This window comes from Schistocerca gregaria, chromosome 1 (assembly GCF_023897955.1).
Source record: "Schistocerca gregaria isolate iqSchGreg1 chromosome 1, iqSchGreg1.2, whole genome shotgun sequence".
Lineage (NCBI taxonomy): Eukaryota > Metazoa > Arthropoda > Insecta > Orthoptera > Acrididae > Schistocerca > Schistocerca gregaria.
This window is the reverse complement of record NC_064920.1, coordinates 383,289,730-383,310,041: the sequence shown is the minus strand read 5'-3', so window position 1 is coordinate 383,310,041 and position 20,312 is coordinate 383,289,730. Positions and strand designations below refer to the sequence as shown.

The 20,312-nt window shown below is 39.3% G+C and overlaps 1 protein-coding gene across 2 annotated transcripts in view; it reads right to left on the bottom strand.

Moving 5' to 3' along the window:
• Nucleotides 1-20,312, bottom strand: part of LOC126348303 (ribosome-releasing factor 2, mitochondrial) — a 193,845-nt gene that overhangs the window by 15,828 nt on the left and 157,705 nt on the right. For both annotated transcript variants that reach the window (XM_050002344.1, XM_050002343.1), the window contains one exon: nucleotides 8,681-8,880. In XM_050002344.1, coding sequence (XP_049858301.1) covers nucleotides 8,681-8,880 — 200 coding nt within the window. The remainder of the gene's footprint in view (nucleotides 1-8,680; nucleotides 8,881-20,312) is intronic.

Here is a 20,312-nt window from a genome sequence, read left to right as displayed (position 1 = left end):
ATCTCTTTGTTAGTAATTGTTTCAAACCAAATGATAGCTATGACTAAATTATGTTCTAGGCAAAATGCTACCAGGTGGCTTCCTCTTTCACTCCTTTCTCCTATTCATGTTCTCCCACTGGTTTTACTTCTTGTCTTTCGCCCACAGCTGAATCCCAGTCATCCAATGCAATTTAGCCCAATGCAACTAAGTTTTCCACTCTGTTAATTATCTGAATAATTCCCTTTACTGCATTATACATTCTTTCAGTTTTTTCATCATTTGTGGAGCTGATTGGCATATAAACTTGTGCTATTGTGGTGGATGTTGGCTTCATGTATCTTGGCTGCAATAATGCATTCATTTTACTCTTAATAACAGCTTAGCCATATTTCTGTTTTCTCATTCGTTATTACATCTTCTCCTGTATTACCCTTATTTGACTTTTTATTTATCACCCTTTACTCGGCTGATTAGAAGTCCAGTTTTTCTCACACTGAACTTCACAATTCCCACTAAATCTAACTTCAACCAAATCATTTCTCTTTTTAAATCCTCTACCTCCTTAGCAAATTAAGGGATCGAACATTGCACACTCCATCCTGTAGAATGTCAGTATTGGCTTTGGTTGGTTGATTCATGGGAGGGGACCAAAAACCAAAGTTATCGGTTCCATTGGTTTAGGGAAGGCTGGGGAAGAAAGTCGGCCATGCCCTTTCAAAGGAACCATCTTGGCATTTGTCTGAAGCAATTTAGGAAAATTATGCAAAAACCTAAATCACGATGGCCAGATGCGGGTTTGAACCATCGTCGTCCTGAATGTGAGTCCAGTGTGTTAACTACTGCACCATCTTGCTTTGGAGTTTTGGTTTTCCTTATGGCTTTGTTCAAATGAGTAGTTCCTGTTTGGAGATCCCAATAGGGGACTATTTTATCTCCAGAATATTTTACCCATGAGGATACCATCAACATTTAATCATACAGAAGAGCTGCACACCCTCTGGAGAAATGATTACCATAGTTTCCCCTCCCTTTCAGCTGTTCACAGTAATCAGATCAGCAAGACCATGTTGGCTAATGTTACAAGACCAGATCAGTCAGTCATCCAGACTGCTGCCCCAGCAGCTACTAAAAAGGCTGCTGCTCTCTCTTCAGGAACCACATGTTTGTCTCATCACAGATACCTCTCCATTGTGGTTGCACCTGTAGTGTGGTTATCCGTATTGTCGGACCACTCAAGACCTAATGCGACAAGGCCTGTGATTCATGGAGGTGTCAAGTGCGATAATGTTAAAATCATATGTTATGAGCAAGTAAAGTAAAACACTAGTAAGACAATGAACTCACATTCAGGAGGAAGTAAGTTCTGATTCCCCTCTGGCCATACAGATTTACATTTTTTGTGGTTTCTCTAAATCATTTATGGCATATTATAAAATGGACACATCTGCATTCCTTCCCTCCATATTTTTGTGGTTTCTCTAAATAATTTATGGCATATTATGAAATGAACACATCTGCATTCCTTCCCCATCCTTCCCAAAACCAAATTGCCTGTAATGACTTTATTTCATCAAGAAGGTGTTGAAGCTTCTTTCTTTTCCTTTACACATATTATGATATCCAGGCACTTTCAGTGTCAATTCAAAACTCAGAAATATGCTACACAATTAATGGAAAATCTCATATAAAGATGTGAAACAATTACTAACAAAGAGATAGAGGGGCTGGCCAGTACTTACCTCAGCTCAGTACAGCCGATAGAAACACAAAAAACAACCGAAAATTTAAGTTCCTAGCTTTCGGAATAAATGTTCCTTCCTCTTTAGCCATTCATGCATCTTTTCATCCTACATCTTTATACTATACACCTCTTTACTTCTGTATGCATCCTCTTTGGTTTGAAGCTGGCACAGTACCTACAGTAGAATATCTTTGGGTTCCCTCTGACAACCATGCCTCCATCCTTGCTATCCTCCCTGTTTTCCTTTCCCTGTTGCTTCATAACCTGGGTTGTGAGTAACTAAATCCACTTTCCCTTCTTCCCTTTCTTTCCCCTCTCTCCTCCCTGATGAAGGAACATTTATTCCGAAAGCTAGGAACTTAAATTTTCGGTTGTTTTTTGTGTTTCTATCGGCTGTACTGAGCTGAGGTAAGTACTGGCCAGCCCCTCTATCTCTTTGTTAGTACATATGCTACACACACACACACACACACACACACACACACACACACACACACACACAGAGTACACAGGTAATCAGTTATCTTCAAATATCCGAATCTTCCTACACTCCGCAGAGGATGACATGGCCTCATGAAATGTAGAAGTGTATATGAACTACTTTTAGCCTGAAAGGCTACTGTCTACTGTGGTTACAGTATTTTTGGTAAAGCTAAGATTGGACAACTTGGGTTCTGCATGTTCAATCATTGGTAATTCTTTACCATGCAGTGCTCTCCTCATCACTACTGGTGCCAAGCCCTCTACAATGACATACTAACATCCCCAGTGCCCACGGCCTTGAGCTATTGAATACTATCTTTCCCAACACCTGACTGATTCCAAACTTATAACCTCCTTCCTGGTCACTATGATCAACTATATCCTCACCTACAATTACTTCTCCTTTAAAGATATCACCTACAAACAAATCTGTGGTACAGCAATGGGCACCTGCATGGCACCATCATATGTTAACATATTTATAGATCATCTCGAGGTATCTTTCATAAATATCCAGAATCCCGAACATTTCACTTGAAAATTGGAAATTTGTGGTAAGTCCTATGGGACCAAACTGCTGAGGTCATTGGTTCCTAAGTTTTCACAATACTTACTTTAACTTATGCTAAAGACACACCCATGCATGAGGGTGGAATCGAACCTCCAATGGGGGCAGCCACATGAACCATGACAAGGTGTCTCAGACCGCATGGCTACCCCACGCGACATTTCACTTGGTTCAGTTTCATTGCAGACCTCGTCATGATAAGGACTGATGGTGAGAACACACTATCCATGTTCCTCCAGAACCTCAAAACATTCTCACCCCTTTGTCATCTTGATCAATGTCGCCCTCCAGCTCAAGGTCAACTACATCCAAATCAAACCTATCATTCACCAACAATATCTCTACTTCAATGGCTGCCACCCATTCCACACCAAGAAGTCTCTTCCATAAAGCCTAATTACTCACAGTTGTTGCATCTGTAATTATGAGGAGTTCCTTTCCAACTACACCACGGGCCTCACTGAGGCCTTCACAGACTGAAATTACCTTTCCAGTCTTGTCCCGAACCAGATCTCCCATGCCTTGCCTCCCCAGTCACCTACTATGGAGTATATAGGGCTGTCGTCTGCATAGTTTGACCACGACACATCCCTCTATCTTTAGGGGGCCAGGTTTCACTCCTGACTCACCTACAAGATTGTTAGCAAATAGATGAGGCAAGATACTGCATATGTGATACCAGCAACTGCCACAGCATCTGGGAGTGCCAGCGTCACCAAAATACATGGTATGTGAGTCACAGCATGCAGTGCTGTGATCAGCAGGTAGTATTTTACATTGACATAGTTACATGCTCACGTGGTACCATGCTGCATCCTTCCGTACATGGGTATATAGGTCTGCACTCCATGCAGAGGAGGCTACACATGTCCTGGACTCTGAATGATCAAGAACCGCTTCAAGTCCTTGCAATGAACCACGCCTGCCTTGGTTGATGCCACTCCCACTGCCCACCGAGTTGTTGTGCCACCTTCAGTGTGTGTCATATCTGCCATTGCACTTTCAATAGCCACTCATGAGGCACCACTTCATCACAGTTGTCAATGGCTGCCTATGAGCTCCTTGTGTTATAAGACAATTCTGAACTGTCTCCCTGCTCCTCAAGATACTGTTCAAGATAGACAGTTTTCAGTTATCAAGTTGTGAAGATACTCTCCCTCAGAAGTGTACTTTGCTTAGTTACTGTAATAAACTGTTGTGTTGTAAAAGTGTGTTTTGTCACACCTCAGTAGGGGATAGAACACCTATCAGCTCCAAACCCGACACCTGTGCTGCCACAAAGGACACTCCTCTCATAAGAAGGTAAAATTGTATGGCATGGCACATGACCTATTCTTGAAGAGCACCACAGCACAAATGTCCCCATTTGACACAGAGATAATAATCAACAATACAGCAAGCACTCATTTCATGAGACACTACATTGAGGTTTGTAATTTAAACCAGGACATTGGCACAAAGAATGGTGATCATGGACTTTATGCACCCACACTCTTGTCCCCTCTGGCGTAAAGGCAAAGAGAAAATTACCAACAGTGCATGGTGTATTAGAACAGTCATCTGTCCAAATACCAGCCATGCCCAATGGTGCTGAACTACAGTGATCTGATGGGAACTGGTGTACCCACATTGGCATGGAAGTTGACGCTACTCTTGTGACTCAGTACCACTCAGGACTGGAGCTACTGAATCATATTCTCTGCCAGGGTTTCAACTATCTGTCATCATGCCCTGAAATGAGAAGCATCCTCCCCATTATCCCTCTCACCCGACCAATGCCATATCCTTCTCCAAACATACTCCGCCTCTGCTTTCATATCCTCGCAATAGATGTAGATGCAAGACCTATCTCATACACCCTCTCTCTATCACTTATTCCAGTCCTGCCACAGGCATCTAAAATAGGCAAAGCCACCAGTGAAAGCAGCAGTGAGATTTAAAAACTTCACTGCAACCACTGTGCTGCATACCACCTGCACCAGACTACTAACAAACTGTCTGTCTGTACGAATGGACACTGCCTAACTGTAGTCAAGGGAGCATTTTGCTCAAAATAGTGAGTTTCACTGTAATGACTGCTTCACAGCCTGTGCTATATGCATTCTTCCCACCAACACCAGTTTTCTGAATTACACATGTGAGAACTCTCCCTATAACATGCGAGGGTTACTCCAAAAGAAATGCACACTATTTTTTTTAAATCCATCTTTTATTCTACATGTGTGAATGTTTTACAATGTGTAGATACATTCTTTAGGAATATAATTTCCATCCCTCTCAACTGCCCTACACCATCTTGGAACCAGTGCCTGTATACCCGCACGGTGAAATTCTGGACCAACCTGTTGCAGCCACTTTTTGGCAGCGTGCTCAAGGGAGTCATCATCTTCAAACCTTGTTTCACGAAGAGAGTTTTTCAGTTTCCCAAAGAGATTACAGTCACATGGAGCCACGTCAGGACTGTAAAGTGGGTGTTTCACTGTTGTCCATTCTTTGTGAGCCACTGTCAACATATGCATCAGAATTTAAGGTGGTTCCACTTGGCATGATGTCCACAAGCAAGAGTCCTTCGGAATCAAAAAACACCGTAGCCATAACTTTTCCATCAGAAGGTGTAGTTTTGAAATTTTTTCTTGGATGAATTTGCATGATGCCACTCCATTGATTGCCTCTTCATCTCTGGTGAAAAATGATGGAGCCATGATTCATCACCTGTCACAATTCTTCCAAGAAATTCATCTCCACCATTCTCGTATTGTTTCAAAAGTTCACTGCATAGCGTTTTTCTTATTTCTTTGTGAGCCACTGTCAACATCCTGGGAACCCACCTGGCACAAACCTTTTTTAACGCCAACACTTTCAGTATTCTGCAAACACTTCCTTCCCCTATCCCAATGTAGCATGACAATTCATTCACTGTGATGTGTCCGTCAGCAGTCACCAATTCGTTAACTCTCTGTACATTGTCTGGAGTGTGTGCAGTACGAGGCCTGCCACTGCGTGGACAGTCCTCAATATTGCCGTGCCTGCTTTCATCGTGTAACCTGCTTGCCCACCGACTAATTGTACTGCAAATGACGGCAGCATCTCCATACACCTTTTGCAACCTCTTGTGGATGTTTCCCACTGTCTCGTTTACACAGCACAGGAATTCTATGACAGCATGTTGCTTCTGACGAACGTCAAGTATAGCAGCCATCTTGAAGACATGCTGTGACATCACCACTCATGGGAACTGGCTGAACTAAGTTTGAAAACAAGTGGGAAGGATGTATCTACACACTGTAAAACTTTCACACCTGCAGAATGAAAAATGTATTTTTACAAAAATAGTGTACATTTCTTTTGGAGTGACCCTCGTAGCTTTTGTTACTGTAAACTCCCCCCCCCCCCCCCCCCTCCCCCGAAACAACTTTTGCTAGTTCTTGTGCTCCAACTGCATATTCCCTTCTCTGCTCCCATTCCAGTACTACACACGCCTCCTATCCTACCAGTTTTTAGTCCTTTCCCCTTCTCTATTTCACTCCTCCCCTCCTCTCCCTACACACAAAGAGCACAGCCTGATGCTGCATGTAGCAGACTAGTCCTGTCCCTAAATTGTCCCTGCATACTCCTAAACCACCAAAGCATGACTGGTATCTTGCCCCAGCCATACCCTGCTATATCTCCACCTACCCATCCCACACCTCTTTTGTACTGCCACTACCCAACCCAGATAAATTGCTGCTCACTTCGGATGCAGTTGTAGTTGGGCCTTATTGCCAAGAAATGACAGTGGCCATGTATGTGTATTGTGCTTGTGTGAATGCATGTGTTTTCTACTTCTTATGAAGGACATAGCTTGAAAAAATTTCTGTGTGTGTGTGTGTGTGTGTGTGTGTGTGTGGAAAACGGAAATTTGTGGTAAGGACTATGGGGCCAAACTGCTGAGGTCATCGGTTCCTAGGCTTACACAATAATTAAAGTAACTTATGCTAAGGACAACACACACACCTATGCCCGAGGGAGGACCCGAACCTCCGACAAAGGGAGTCGCGTGACAAGACACCTTAGACTGCACAGTTATCCTATGCGGCTGTGTGTGTGTGTGTGTGTGTGTGTGTGTGTGTGTGTGCGCCTGCGTCTCAGTACATCCTCTGTGTGATGAGTAGCTATCTATCCTCAGTTCATCGGAGCTTTTTTAAAGTCATATATGAGTTTGTTCTCTAATTTTTTAGTCAAGTTTGTGATGAAGCCTCTATTAGAAACTAATTTAAATTATTTACTCACCTGTGCTCCACATAATAATCAAGTTGTCTATATGGAATTACTCAACATAGTTTTTCTTCGTGAGCAATCCTACACTTAACTTATACCTGAACAGCTGTTCACTTTAAAATATTCATAAAAATATGCAGAAATCAATAAAATTAAAATCTGAATTGACAGTTAGAAGTCTCACATGTTGTAGCATATCAGTCAGTTCACGACAACGTGTTTTGTTACTCAGATAAATATAAGCGATAAACTTATCTACAACAACCAAACAAACCTATGACAGGAAGTCACTGTCACTTTACTCATCATCTTGGAGTATATCTCAACATAGAGGATTCCATCATTTCTTTATGGTTTGGCCATTATTTCAAATGAATACATTTTTTTAAAGTAGCAGATAAGAGAAAATAAGTAAATAAGTTTCTAAAGAGAGTTACAGGTTCCCCTTAGTCCTGCATGTGACTGATTTGGTAAAATTTCCAGAGAGCTATAACAGTCAGGGAAACTCTCCCTTACACTGGAAATATTACTGTGATAAAGACGATGACAATGATCAACATCAGTTTTAAGTCTGTAACATTCACGTCTGTGGATGAAATTTACACTACATAAAGTATATCTCTTGCAGATGCTACTGAGAATGGCAGGTGACTTGGCTGCAGAAATATTGGTTGGTTGTGGATTACATCACAACCTGGTTACATTCTAGTGCACTTTGTAACCTTATCATGTACCAGGAAAAGCTATGTTTGTATAGCAACAATTATGTTTGTTACATTTTATAGTTTATTTGATGCTGTTCTCGTTAGTTTCCTCCCTTACAATCTGCTTTTCACTTAATATTTCTGGTTTATTTTCCAGTTATTAATTTTTTCCTTTGATTTGGCAACTGCCTGAAGCTCAGTAACACTTCAGGGTCTGAATTTCATCAGTCACAATTCACTGTTATTTTCAGTTCCTTTGTTATGCCTTCTACATCTCTTGTGATCTGACGTTCTGAGTCACTTTGGCTTCTCAATGCCATTTTTATATCTTCCCTTAGCTCATCTCATCAAGAAAGTGAAGGAGAGCTTTGTGATAGGATGATTATAGGAACAAAATGCCAGATGGGAACTTGCTCTACAATATCTGCCTGTTCTCAATTTAAGGTAATTTTCGTCTTCTATTTCATTCCTCTTTTGCCAAAGCTTTTCCTTGTATTTTCTGTTGATTTCCCTAATTTTGGTCCGTATTTTCCAATTTCGCTAGTATCTAGCTTTGTTCTCTCTTTTTTAGCTCATTTGATTCATATTAACATTCATATTGAGCTTGGCTACTACCCTATTTGCCATTTCAGCACTCATGTTTTCAAATTTCATCCATTGTCAGTAATCCATTTTTGTTCTCCTGCAGCTTGTTAACTCTTCCTTGGGGCGAAGTCCTGAGTGATGTATTCTGTAACTCTTCCTGTATTCTTAAGCCTTACCAACCTCTTTTCCTATAACCTTTACCTGATGGAAGAAAGAGCTATTGGTTCTGAAAGACATTAATTTTATGTCTTTATATGTGTTTGTCTTGGAGTTAGGTAGACGTTGGGAAATTTTACAGACATACATTTCATTATTTTCCAAACATTAGAAAACAAGTAGAGAGACAAAGGAAGGACTTACTGGACAGTTTAACCTGGGTCCATGTGCCAATCCAGAAACTGCTCCTTGTTTGAGTGGCTGTATATACTTTGAAGGAATTGAATCTATATTTGCTGCACTATCAGGACTCCGGTCAAAAATCAATAAATCTTGGCTGTTTCCTTTTCTCTCGGCATCAGGAGTCAATGACAATGCAATTGTGACATTCTGCAGTTTGTTTCCTGAAATTATTAATTTTATGTAATTAGAAAATATAAATATGAACACATAACAAAATTTACAGTTTCAAACAAAGGAATATCCAGTATGGAATGTAACAATATTGTGAGAAGGGAAGTTGCAAGTCGCCATATAGGGGAGATGCTGAATCACAGATAGGCACAACAAAAAGACTCTCACAATTAAAGTTTTCAGCCATTGACCTTCATCAACAATAGACACACATACACATACACAGTATGGTTTCAGTTGCTTGAGACTGCTGTCACATGTGTGAGCTGTGTGTGTGTGTGTGTGTGTGTGTGTGTGTGTGTGTGTGTGTGTGTGTGTGTGTGAGAGAGAGAGAGAGAGAGAGAGAGAGAGAGAGAGAGAGTGTTTATTGTTGACAAAGGCCAATGGCCAAAAGCTTTAATCATGAGAGTCTTTTTGTTGTGCCTATCTGCAACTCACCATCTCCACTATATGGTGAGTAACAACTTTCGTTCTCATAAAAACTCCAGTTTGGAATATAAAACCTAATATGAGAAAAGTGAATCAGTTACTGTGTAGGGGAAGCAGTAAGCATTAGACAGAGTTATAAAAAAAACATTATTGCTGAGGTTTTAAACATGTATTTTCCTTGAGAGTACATACAAGCACATGAACACATACTTGCACACACAAATTAAGTTTTGCTGGGTAAGTGCCGCCAGCTGCTGTCTTTCTTTCACAAGATTGTAATTAATCACAGTACCTGAAAGTAGTGTGAAGGTACTTAGTGAACTGGTCTCTTTGTATTTTTAATGAGTGAGATGCAAAAGCTGCAGGGCAAAACCCAGTGTTAAATAGAGGGTTCATTAATTGTATGGTGTTGCTAATAACCCCCCTCCACAAAAAGAAACAATTAATTAACCCCTCCACCCCAAATCCTTCACCACAGTCTCTTGTTCACAAACAGATCTCCCTTATTGTATCCTGTCATGATAATAATAATTCAACCAGACCTCACTAAACTGCCACAAATGAACTCTCTCTCACTTCAAATCATCATTCCTGATTAGAGCAACTGCACTGTATCCTTCACAATGATTCTGACTACCTTTTCTTGTGTCCTGAAGTGAGGAATAGGTTCCCAAAAATGAAACTTCCTGGCAGATTAAAACTGTGTGCCAGACTGAGACTCAAACTTGGGACCTATGCCTTTCACAGGCAAGTGCTCCACCATCTGAACTACCCAAGCATGACTCATGTCCCATCCTCACAGCTTTACTTCTGCAGGTACCTCGTCTCCTACTTTACAACTTCACAGAAGCTCTCCTGCAAACCTTGCAGAACTAGCAGTCCTGAAAGAAGGGATACTGCAGAGACATGGCTTAGCTACAGCCTGGGAGATGTTTCCAGAATGAGATTTTTCACTCTGCTGCAGAGTGTGCGCTGATATGAAAAGAAGACAAAGGTCCCAAGTTCGAGTCTTGGACTGGCACACAGTTTTAATCTGCCAGGAAGTTTCATATCAGTGAACACTCCTCTTCCTATAAGGTAGTCTGCATCCCAATCAACTTACAAAATATCTTAGTTTATTCTTATTTATCTCTCGGGGTCAGACTGTCACTATACGGGTCACATTTTTGTTTACGACCCCAGTTCAAGACATCTAGTGCATCCCCTTTCAATCCTGTCACTACTACATTTGTAAAGGCAACCACCTTATATATTACCTCTGCCACAGCTTCTGCTTGGCATTTTATTTATTTGTTTGTATTTATTTTTGATATAGTTATCAAATTACGGATTTTACAAATGTTATATTGTGGCAAAGGTATATAGTACACATCATATATGTGTACAAAGGTTTAATACATAACATAAAGTGTACTCCCAATTATTTGTGTGTGGATTATCCTGTTAGAAGTTTATTTGGAAGTAGGGGAGATGTGCAATATTTTTCTCTACCAAACAATATGAAACAACCCATCATATAACAGTAAGTGCAATTTCCGTTGCTTAAACAACTGTCGCATGACAACAGAGTACCATTTATATTGTTACTGGCCAGCATATTCCATGTACAATGAAATTAAACTCAGTTTTCTGATGTTAATTGGCATTTAAGTGTCAACAAAGCAAGTTAAAAGAAATTTGTAAAACATATGATGGAGAGCAAAAGAAACATGTGTTGACATTAAAACAGAAATTACTGTTAACTGAAAGATTTGAGGAGGGGAAAATTGTTGCAAAAACTAAGTGCTGATTTGTGGTACTGAAATGCAGACTATTTGAGAAATTAGAAAGAATCTGCAGAAAACACAGTATTTTGTCAGGGAATTCAATTCTTGTTCTGGACCATTTGCACGATAAAGCAACAAGAGATCTACATCTGATGAATCAGATGCTGCTCTCTTGCAATGGTTTTGCCAAAAATGATCAGAAAGTGTCATTGTTTCAGGCATGATGTGTGCCAAAAAAAAGGTAAAGTTTTTCATGAAGCTCTATGGTTATAGGGAGATTTCATGCCTCATCTGGATGGCTGACCGATCTCAAACATCATGGGATTTGTGAACTTACACTGCACGGAGAGCGGCTTAATTCAAATCTTGCGGCAACTGATTCCTTCCAGGAAGAGTACCAGAAATCTGTGGAAGAAGATAATTTCACAACAGACAAAATTTGTAATGCAGACAATAATGGTCCATATAGGAAATATCTACCAACCAGAACTCTTGCTTTTATGAGCAAAGTTCAACTCCTAGATAAGAGTGGTCTAAAGGATGCATTACAAATTTGTCACTAATGCTTCTGGAAACAACAAAGTGAAACTATTAGAGATTAGAAAATCAACAAGGCCTCAGAGTTCAAGGATGTCACACCTATGGATATCACTGTACATTATTACAATCAAAAAGGAGTGTGGATGGATAGTGAAAGTCACAAAAACTTGTTTCACACACATTTTGTACCAGAGGTTTGACAGTTTCTAGAGGTGAAAGATTGCCACAGAAGACTGTTCTATTGCTTGTTAACATCACAATGAAAGGATTCTGTTATATGATGATGGTCCCATCATAACTAAGTTTTACCTCCTAAGATGAGTGCCATCATACAGCCAATGGATCAAAGCATTATTGCAACAATTAAACTGGGCTGATCTACTGCGAATGCTAGTAGATGATGATTTGGTGGTATTATGTAAGAAGTTGGCAATTCCACATTCCATACATGGGATTTCTGATGCCTGGTAGGAAGTAAAGCCACATTTGTTTGATCACGGAGGAAAATACTTCCAGGTATAGAAGAAAGTGATTTTCACGGTTTCAGTAATGAAGAAATATCAACTGCACAAATAATGAGCTGGTGACTGGTTTAAATGCTTTTGAGGATGTTGATGAAAAAAAAACTTGAATGACTAGCTGAGGACTGACACATCTAAATCTGGCTTCCAGCACACGAGTGTCACCAAAATTGTGACTGCTGTTTCACAACAAAACAAAGAAGGGGACAGTGAATATGAATGTGAAAGTGGTGATGAAGAGAATGGCCTTGTCAGTCATTGTACCGCACTGGAATGTGTTAATACTCTCCTATATCATACGGGGCAGACGGGGTTTCAGTATAATGACATTATTGCTACAAGAAAAATTTGAAATTACTTGCAAAAAAAGTCACCTCCTCTCAGAAGCAAAGCAACATCATAGACTATTTTAAGAAATAAACAGGCCAACAATACCTATGCAAAGAACATGGAGAAACTTTCAAACACAGAATACATGTTCGAAAATACCTTGATTATTATTGATTTTAAATTATTTGTCCATCTTCTCCCTCGCATTCACCCCAAATAATCGGGAGTCTACTGTATTACCTACAGAGGTTAATACGTGCTATATACAGAATAGAATTATTTCAGTGAATAAGGACATTTATTTCCAAGAAAAGTATTTAATTTTATTTTAAATGGGTTGCCAGCATACACTATTATTTATTCTGTCAATTTGTTGTATCACATTGAGCCACTGACATATATATTCTGGTATGCTATTTTTAATTTTGTTCTTTTGTCTATGATAACCACGCTTATATCTTATGTTGTGATTATGTTTATCATAACATCTGGGTATGTTGCCCTGATGGCTTACAAAAAATGTTAAAAGTCAATATGTAGACAATAATTATACAGTGATATATTTACTTTTGATAAGGGCATCACAATAGGATTTCCTGTATCCCAGACCATGTATCACCCTAACAGCTCTCTTTTCTAGTACCAGTATTCTGTTCAGCAGCACATACCCACAGCTCTATTCCATAATTTATAAATGGGAAAATTATCCCAAGGTAAACTGATTTTAGTGTTTTATTACTAACAATTTTGTAGAGTTAGCTAAGCAAGTGCAATGCACTGCTTATTTTCCTGCATATCTAGTTAACATGGTTTTCCCATGGAAGATTGCCATACGAGTCCACACCAAGGACTTGAGAATCTGTTGATTTCTCTTCACCAAGGACTTAAGAATCTGTTGATTTCTCTTGCCCCATTTTGATAAATTATTTTTGTGCACTGTTACAGTTTTTTAGGTAAACAGGTAAGATTTTCCTCGCCCCATGAACCACAGACCTTGCCATTGGCAAGGAGGCTTGCATGCCTCAGCAATACAGATAGCTGTACCAAAGGTGTAGGCACAATGAAGGGGAGTCTGTTGATAGGCCAGACAAAATCATGGTTCCTGAAGAAGGGCAGCAGCCTTTTCAGGAGTTGCAGGGGCAACAGTCTGGATTATTGACTGATCTGCCCATGTAACATTAACGAAAACCGCCTTGCTGTGCAGATACTATGAAAGGCTGAAAACAAGGGGAAACTACAGCCGTAATTTTTCCTCAGAGCATGTAGCTTTACTGTATGGTTTAATGATAATGGTGTCCTCTTGGGTAAAATATTCTGGAGGTAAAATAATCCCTCCTTTGTATCTCCAAGCGGAGACTACTCAGGAGGATGTCACCATCAGGAGAAAGAAAACTGGCATTCTATGGATCAGAGCATGGAATGTCAGTTCCTTAATCAGGCAAGTAGGTTAGAAAATTTAAAGGGAAGTGGATAGGTTAAAGTTAGATATAGTGGGAATTAGTGAAGTTTGGTGGCAGGAGAAACAAGACTTCTGGTCAGGTGAATACAGAGTTATAAATGCAAAATCAAATAGGGGTAACACAGGAGTAGATTTAATAATGAATTAAAAAAAAAAAAAAAAATAGGAGCATAGGTCAGCTACTACGAACATCATTGGGAACACATTATTGTAGCCAAGATAGACATAAAACCCATGTCTACCACAGTAGTACAAGTTTATATGCAAACTAGCTCTGCAGATGATGAAGAGACTGATGAAATGTATGATGGGATAAAAGAAATTATTCAGATCCTGAAGAGAGACGAAAATTTAATAGTCGTGAGGGCTGGAATTTGATAACAGGAAAAGGAAGAGAAGCAAAAGTATTAGGTGAATATGGAATGGGGTAACGAATGAAAGAGGAAGTCCCTGGTAGAATTTTGCACAGAGCATAACTTAATCATAGCAAACACTTGGTTTAGGAATCACAAAGGAAGGTTGTATACATGGAAGAGGCCTTGAGATATTAGAAGGTTTCAGATACATTATATAATGGTAAAACAGAGATTTAGGAACCAGGTTTTAAATTGTAAGGCGTTTCCAGGGGCAGATGTGGATTCTGGCCACAATATATTGGTTATGAACTGTAGATTAAAACTGAAGAAACAGCAAAAATGTTGGAATTTAAGGGACCTGAATAAACTGAAAGAACCAGAGGTTGTAGAGAGTTTCAGAGACAGCATTAGGGAACGACTGGGAGGAACAGGAAAAATAAACACAGTAGAAGAAGATTGAGAAGCTTTGAGAGATGAAATAGTGAAGACAGCAGAGGATCAAGTAGTTAAAAAGACAAGGACTAGTAGAAATCCTTGGGTAACAGAATAGATATTGAATTTAACTGATGAAAGGAGAAAATACAAAAATGCAGTAAATGAAGCAGGCAGAAAGGAATACAAATGTCTCAAAATGAGATCAGCAGGAAGTGCAAAATGGTTAAGCAGGCATGCCTAGAGGACAAATATAAGGATGCAGAAGCATATACCACTAGGAGTAAGATAGATACTGTCTACAGGAAAATTAAAGAGACCTTTGGAGAAAAGAGAAACACTTGCATGAATATCAAGAGCTCAGATGGAAACCCAGTTCTAAGCAAAGAAGGGAAAGCAGAAAGACGGAAGGAGTATATAGAGGGAGTATATACAGGGAGTATATAGTATAGAAGGAGTATATAGAGGGTCTATATAAGGGTGATGTACTTGAGGACAATATTATGGAAATGGAAGAGGATGTAGATAAAACGAAATGGGAGATATGATAATGCGACAAGAATTTGACAGAGCACTGAAAGACCTAGTTGGAAAAAGGCCCCAGGAGTATACAACATTCCATTAGAACTATTGATAGCCTTGGGATAACCAGCCCTGACAAAACTCCACCATCTGATGAGCAAGAAGAATATAATAATTCCAATCCCAAAGAAAGTAGGTGTTGACAGATGTGAAAATTACCGAACTGTCAGTTTAATAAGTCACTGCTGCAAAATACAGACATGAACTCTTTACAGACGAATGGAAAAACTGGTAGAAGCCGACCTCGGGGAAGATCATTTTGGATTCCGTAGAAATGCTGAAACACCTGAGGCAATACTGACCCTACGACTTATCTTAGATTAAGGAAAGGCAAACCTATGTTTCTAGCATTTGAAGACTTAGTGAAAGCTTTGACAATGATGACTGGAATACTCTCTTTCCAATTCTGAAGGTGACAGGTGTAAAATAAAGGGAGTGAAAGGCTCTTTACAATTTGTACAGAAACCAGATGGCAGTTATAAGAGTCGAGGGGCATGAAAGGAAAGCAGTGGTTGCGAAGGGAGAGAGACAGGGTTGTTGCCTCTCCCCAATGTTACTCAATCTTTATAGTGAGCAAGCAGTAAAGGAAACAAAAGAAAAATTCGGAGTAGATACTAAAAACCATGGAGAAGAAATAAAAACTTTGAGGTTCGCCGATAACATTCTAATTCTGTCAGGGACAGCAATGGACTTTGAAGAGCAGTTGAATGGAATGGATAGTGTCTTGAGAGGAGGGTATAAGATGAACATCAACAAAAGCAAAATGAGGATAATGGAATGTAGTCGAATTAAGTCAGGTGATGTTGACACCTAAATTAGTAAAGGAGTTAAAGGAGTTTTGCTATTTGGGGAGCAAAATAACTGATGATGGTTGAAGTAGAGAGGATATAAAATGTAGACTGGCAATGGCAAGAAAATCGTTTCTGAAGAGGAGAAATTAGTTAACATTGAGTATAGATTTAAGCATCAGGAAGTCTTTTCTGAAATTTTTTGTATGGAGTGTAGGCATGCATGGATATGAAACATGGACAATAAATAGTTCAGAAAAGAAGAGAATAGAAGCTTTCGAAATGTGGTGCAACAGAAGAATGCTGAAGATTAGATGGGTAGATCACATAACTAATGAGGAGGTACTGAAAAGAATTGGGGAGAAGAGGAATTTGTGACACAACTTGCTTAGAAGAAGCAATCAGTTGGTAGGCATCAAGGGATCACCAATTTAGTATTGTAGGGCAATGTGGAGGGTAAAATCTTAGATGGAGACAAAGAGGTGAATACACTAAGCACATTCAGAAGGATGTAGGGTGCAGTACTTACTTGGAGATGAGGCAGCTTGCATAGGATAGAGTAGGATGGAGAGCTTCTTCAAACCACTCTCTGGACTGAAGACCACAACAACAGATAAGAATCTAAGAATCTAAGAATCTAACAAATATGTGCATGATATGCATTCCCTCAGTTTCTGCAAGAGAACTGCAAGCTTCACCAGGTCAAAGACCTTTTGAGAGCAAAAAATATTCCTACAGTATGTTTTCTTTCATCCAGATAGCTATAAATTTAATGCAGAAATTCTGTGACAGCTGTTTGTCTTTTGATATTCGTGTTGGGTTTCTGTGAGGAGACCATTTTTAGTGAAAAAGGCACTCTGCTGTGCCGGCATTATTGATTCAAAAATCTTACTAAATGTAGGAATCAATGATACTGATGTGTAGTTTGAGGCTTCATCCTCTGAGCCTTTTTTTTAATGTATTGCTGTGACAATGCTCCTTTTCAGTACCTTAGGACACATACCTTCTTTCATGCTACAATGGATGATATATGTAACTGGTTTTACTGCAATATTTGTGAATTTTTAATTTCTGAGGTGGAGAGACTGTACCAATCACTTGTATGTGTGTTTTTAGCTGCAGAATTATTTTACTACTTCTTGTTCTTTTACTTCCTCAAATTCAAAGCCCTTGTTGTTGTGTAGCAGAGTATTAGGATGTTAAATGGATATGTGTCTGGAATTATGGTGCCAGTTAGGAAGATAAAATACTTGTTAAGGATATTATAAACAGTTTTTTAGTCTTGTATCAGTTGACCTACAAATCATATTTATTGCTTTCCCAGGTGTGTTTGTAAATGTTTTACAGTATTTGTTCATGAGATTCCAGGACCATGGCTTACATTTGCTACTGATTCACTGTGGACTTGGCACCTGAGATTTGGTAGTTCTGATTTGAAACTTTACTTAGCACTGATATATTTTTCATTGAAAATGAACAGCCCATATGATTTGCACATCATACAGAGGTCATGGATATTCTCTCTAAGCATGACTAATCTAGCTGGTTGTCTAAATTTAACTTCTTTATCTCACTGATTGAGAAATGTTTTTGTTTTAATTGGACAAAAAGAGTTAAAATGACTCTCATTCCATTTATTATTAGGTCTTTCTAACTGACAGGCACTGTCCCAACTGTCTCCAGCTAGTGTATTTTTGAATCTGGTTATGTTGCAATATTCCAAGACATGTATCAATCACCACCTCAGTTCCTGTTCCGAATGCTTTAACTGCCATTACTGCTAACATTCTGTGTTGTAATAAAACAAAGTATATAAATATTACAAACAAAGATTCCAAGACTTACCAAGAGGGAAAGCGCCGGCAGACAGGCACATGAACAAAACACACAAACACACACACAGAATTACTAGATTTCGCAACTGATGGTTGCTTCTTCAGGAAGGAGAGGGAAAGACGAAAGGATGTGGGTTTTAAGGGAGAGGGTAAGGAGTCATTCCAATCCCGGGAGCGTAAAGACTTCCCTTAGGGGAAAAAATGGACAGGTGTACACTCGCGCACACACACACACACACACACACACACACACACACACACACACACATATCCATCCGCACATACACAGACACAAGCAGACATATTTAAAGGGAGGAGTATATAGAGGGAGTATATATGTCTGCTTGTGTCTGTGTATGTGCGGATGGATATGTGTGTGTGTGTGTGTGTGTGTGTGTGTGTGTGTGTGTGTGTGTGTGTGCGAGTGTACACCTGTCCATTTTTTCCCCTGAGGGAAGTCTTTACGCTCCCGGGATTGGAATGACTCCTTACCCTCTCCCTTAAAACCCACATCCTTTCGTCTTTCCCTCTCCTTCCTGAAGAAGCAACCATCGGTTGCGAAAGCTAGTAATTCTGTGTGTGTGTTTGTGTGTTTTGTTCATGTGCCTGTCTGCCGGCACTTTCCCGCTTGGTAAGTCTTGGAATCTTTGTTTTTAATATATTTTTCCCATGTGGAAGTTTCTTTCTATTTTATTTACATCATCATATATAAATATTACTAAATATTATTAAATACGCATATGAAAACATTTTTTTTAAATTGATATAACATGATTGCATCATTAAATATGTTCTCTGCTTACATGCATTTTTAGGCTATTGGACTTTGTTTCTACTTCTTCAATTGTAGCTGCAGGCAGCGGACTCCAAGTACACCAGCACTTGTCAGAATTAAGAAAATCCTCCTTACTTGGTTTCACGTCACTTGAATAAGAAATACTTAATACTGGTATGAGATTTCTGTCTTATTTCAAACATGTGATACAAAATACTCGTAGTCCGTCATCCTCCGCGCGGCACTACTTAACAATAAATTTTAATTTTAGGATATCCAAGGGGTCTTTATTGATGTACTTATACAATTGCCCTCACACTGTACATTGACACATTATGGAGATGTACAGGTTTTTTTTCCATGTATATATTTACATTTGTCGATAGGGGTCGATGCCCTTTATTTGTCGGCTTCCCTTTTATTTAATGGAATGGATATGTCAGCTTATCCTATGTATGTAAAACTTCTACAAGAAATTAAAAGGTTATATACCTGATATGATAGTCCATTACATATTTGAATTCAGTGCACTAACAATAATGTTCAGTTTGCTTCATTCTCGCTGCCAGGTTTCATGCTGGCACACTGGCTGATTTGGCGTCTTAGAGCTAGACGCTAACAGTCAACATGCTAGATGCTAATGTTGCACATGGGTGCACTTGCTTTCTTAGTGTTGATTTCACATTGAGTGTCACACTTTCACCTGAGTGTCACATATCAAAGAATTGCTGTGGCATTTGTCTTCATTCTGGGTGCACTGGGTGTGTGCTTATTGTTCAAAATCTGACGCTGAGGCAGAAGATCTTAATTTTTATGGCCCGGGCATCATTATTACCCATTGTACTTGCATTTTCAACAGAGAGAACCCCGACCAACAGCATCTGGCTATGAGGTAAGTACCTGCTTGAACAACTCTAGCTCACTTGTTAAAGTATCAAGCACTGTGAGCCACAATACTCATAAATTATTCCATTGCCCACATGTGGTAATGTCACCACACTTGACCATCCATTTGTTGAAAGACACATACAGCCATCCAAAACATAGTATAAATTGTTTGTCCTTAAAGTTCATTTCCTAATATGGAGTTTGGGCTCCAATGAAAATTCATACAAGTATTGAGTTACAAAAGTATATAACTTGATAGATTATATGTATGGCTGACATTCCATCCGTCGCTTATACTATGAACATAAATTTCTTAAGTTTTAAAATGTCATAAATTTTTCATTAACTGTGTTCTGTTACTATAGTTTGTTTGTTAGTTTCAACTTCTCTTCATTTACATCACATGTACAAGTTAATTACATATCACATTATTATGACACAATACAAGCATATGATACATTTATGCTTCATTTTATAGATAGGCTTTGATCACTTATGGGAGATCATTTCCTACTTAGGTAGAGGAGAGAGAAAAACCTTTGAAATGGGCCCAAAACATCGCGCATTGCTGGCCTAACTACACTTGGCGCTGCCTCCTTGTTTGGGAGGGAATAAAGGAAATACTCATCTACTGGTTCAAGGATTTATGTCCAAAGGGTAGAAGACGGAATTTGTAACTTCTGCCTCCACCATTAAATGCTGTTTATTTTTGACATTCTTT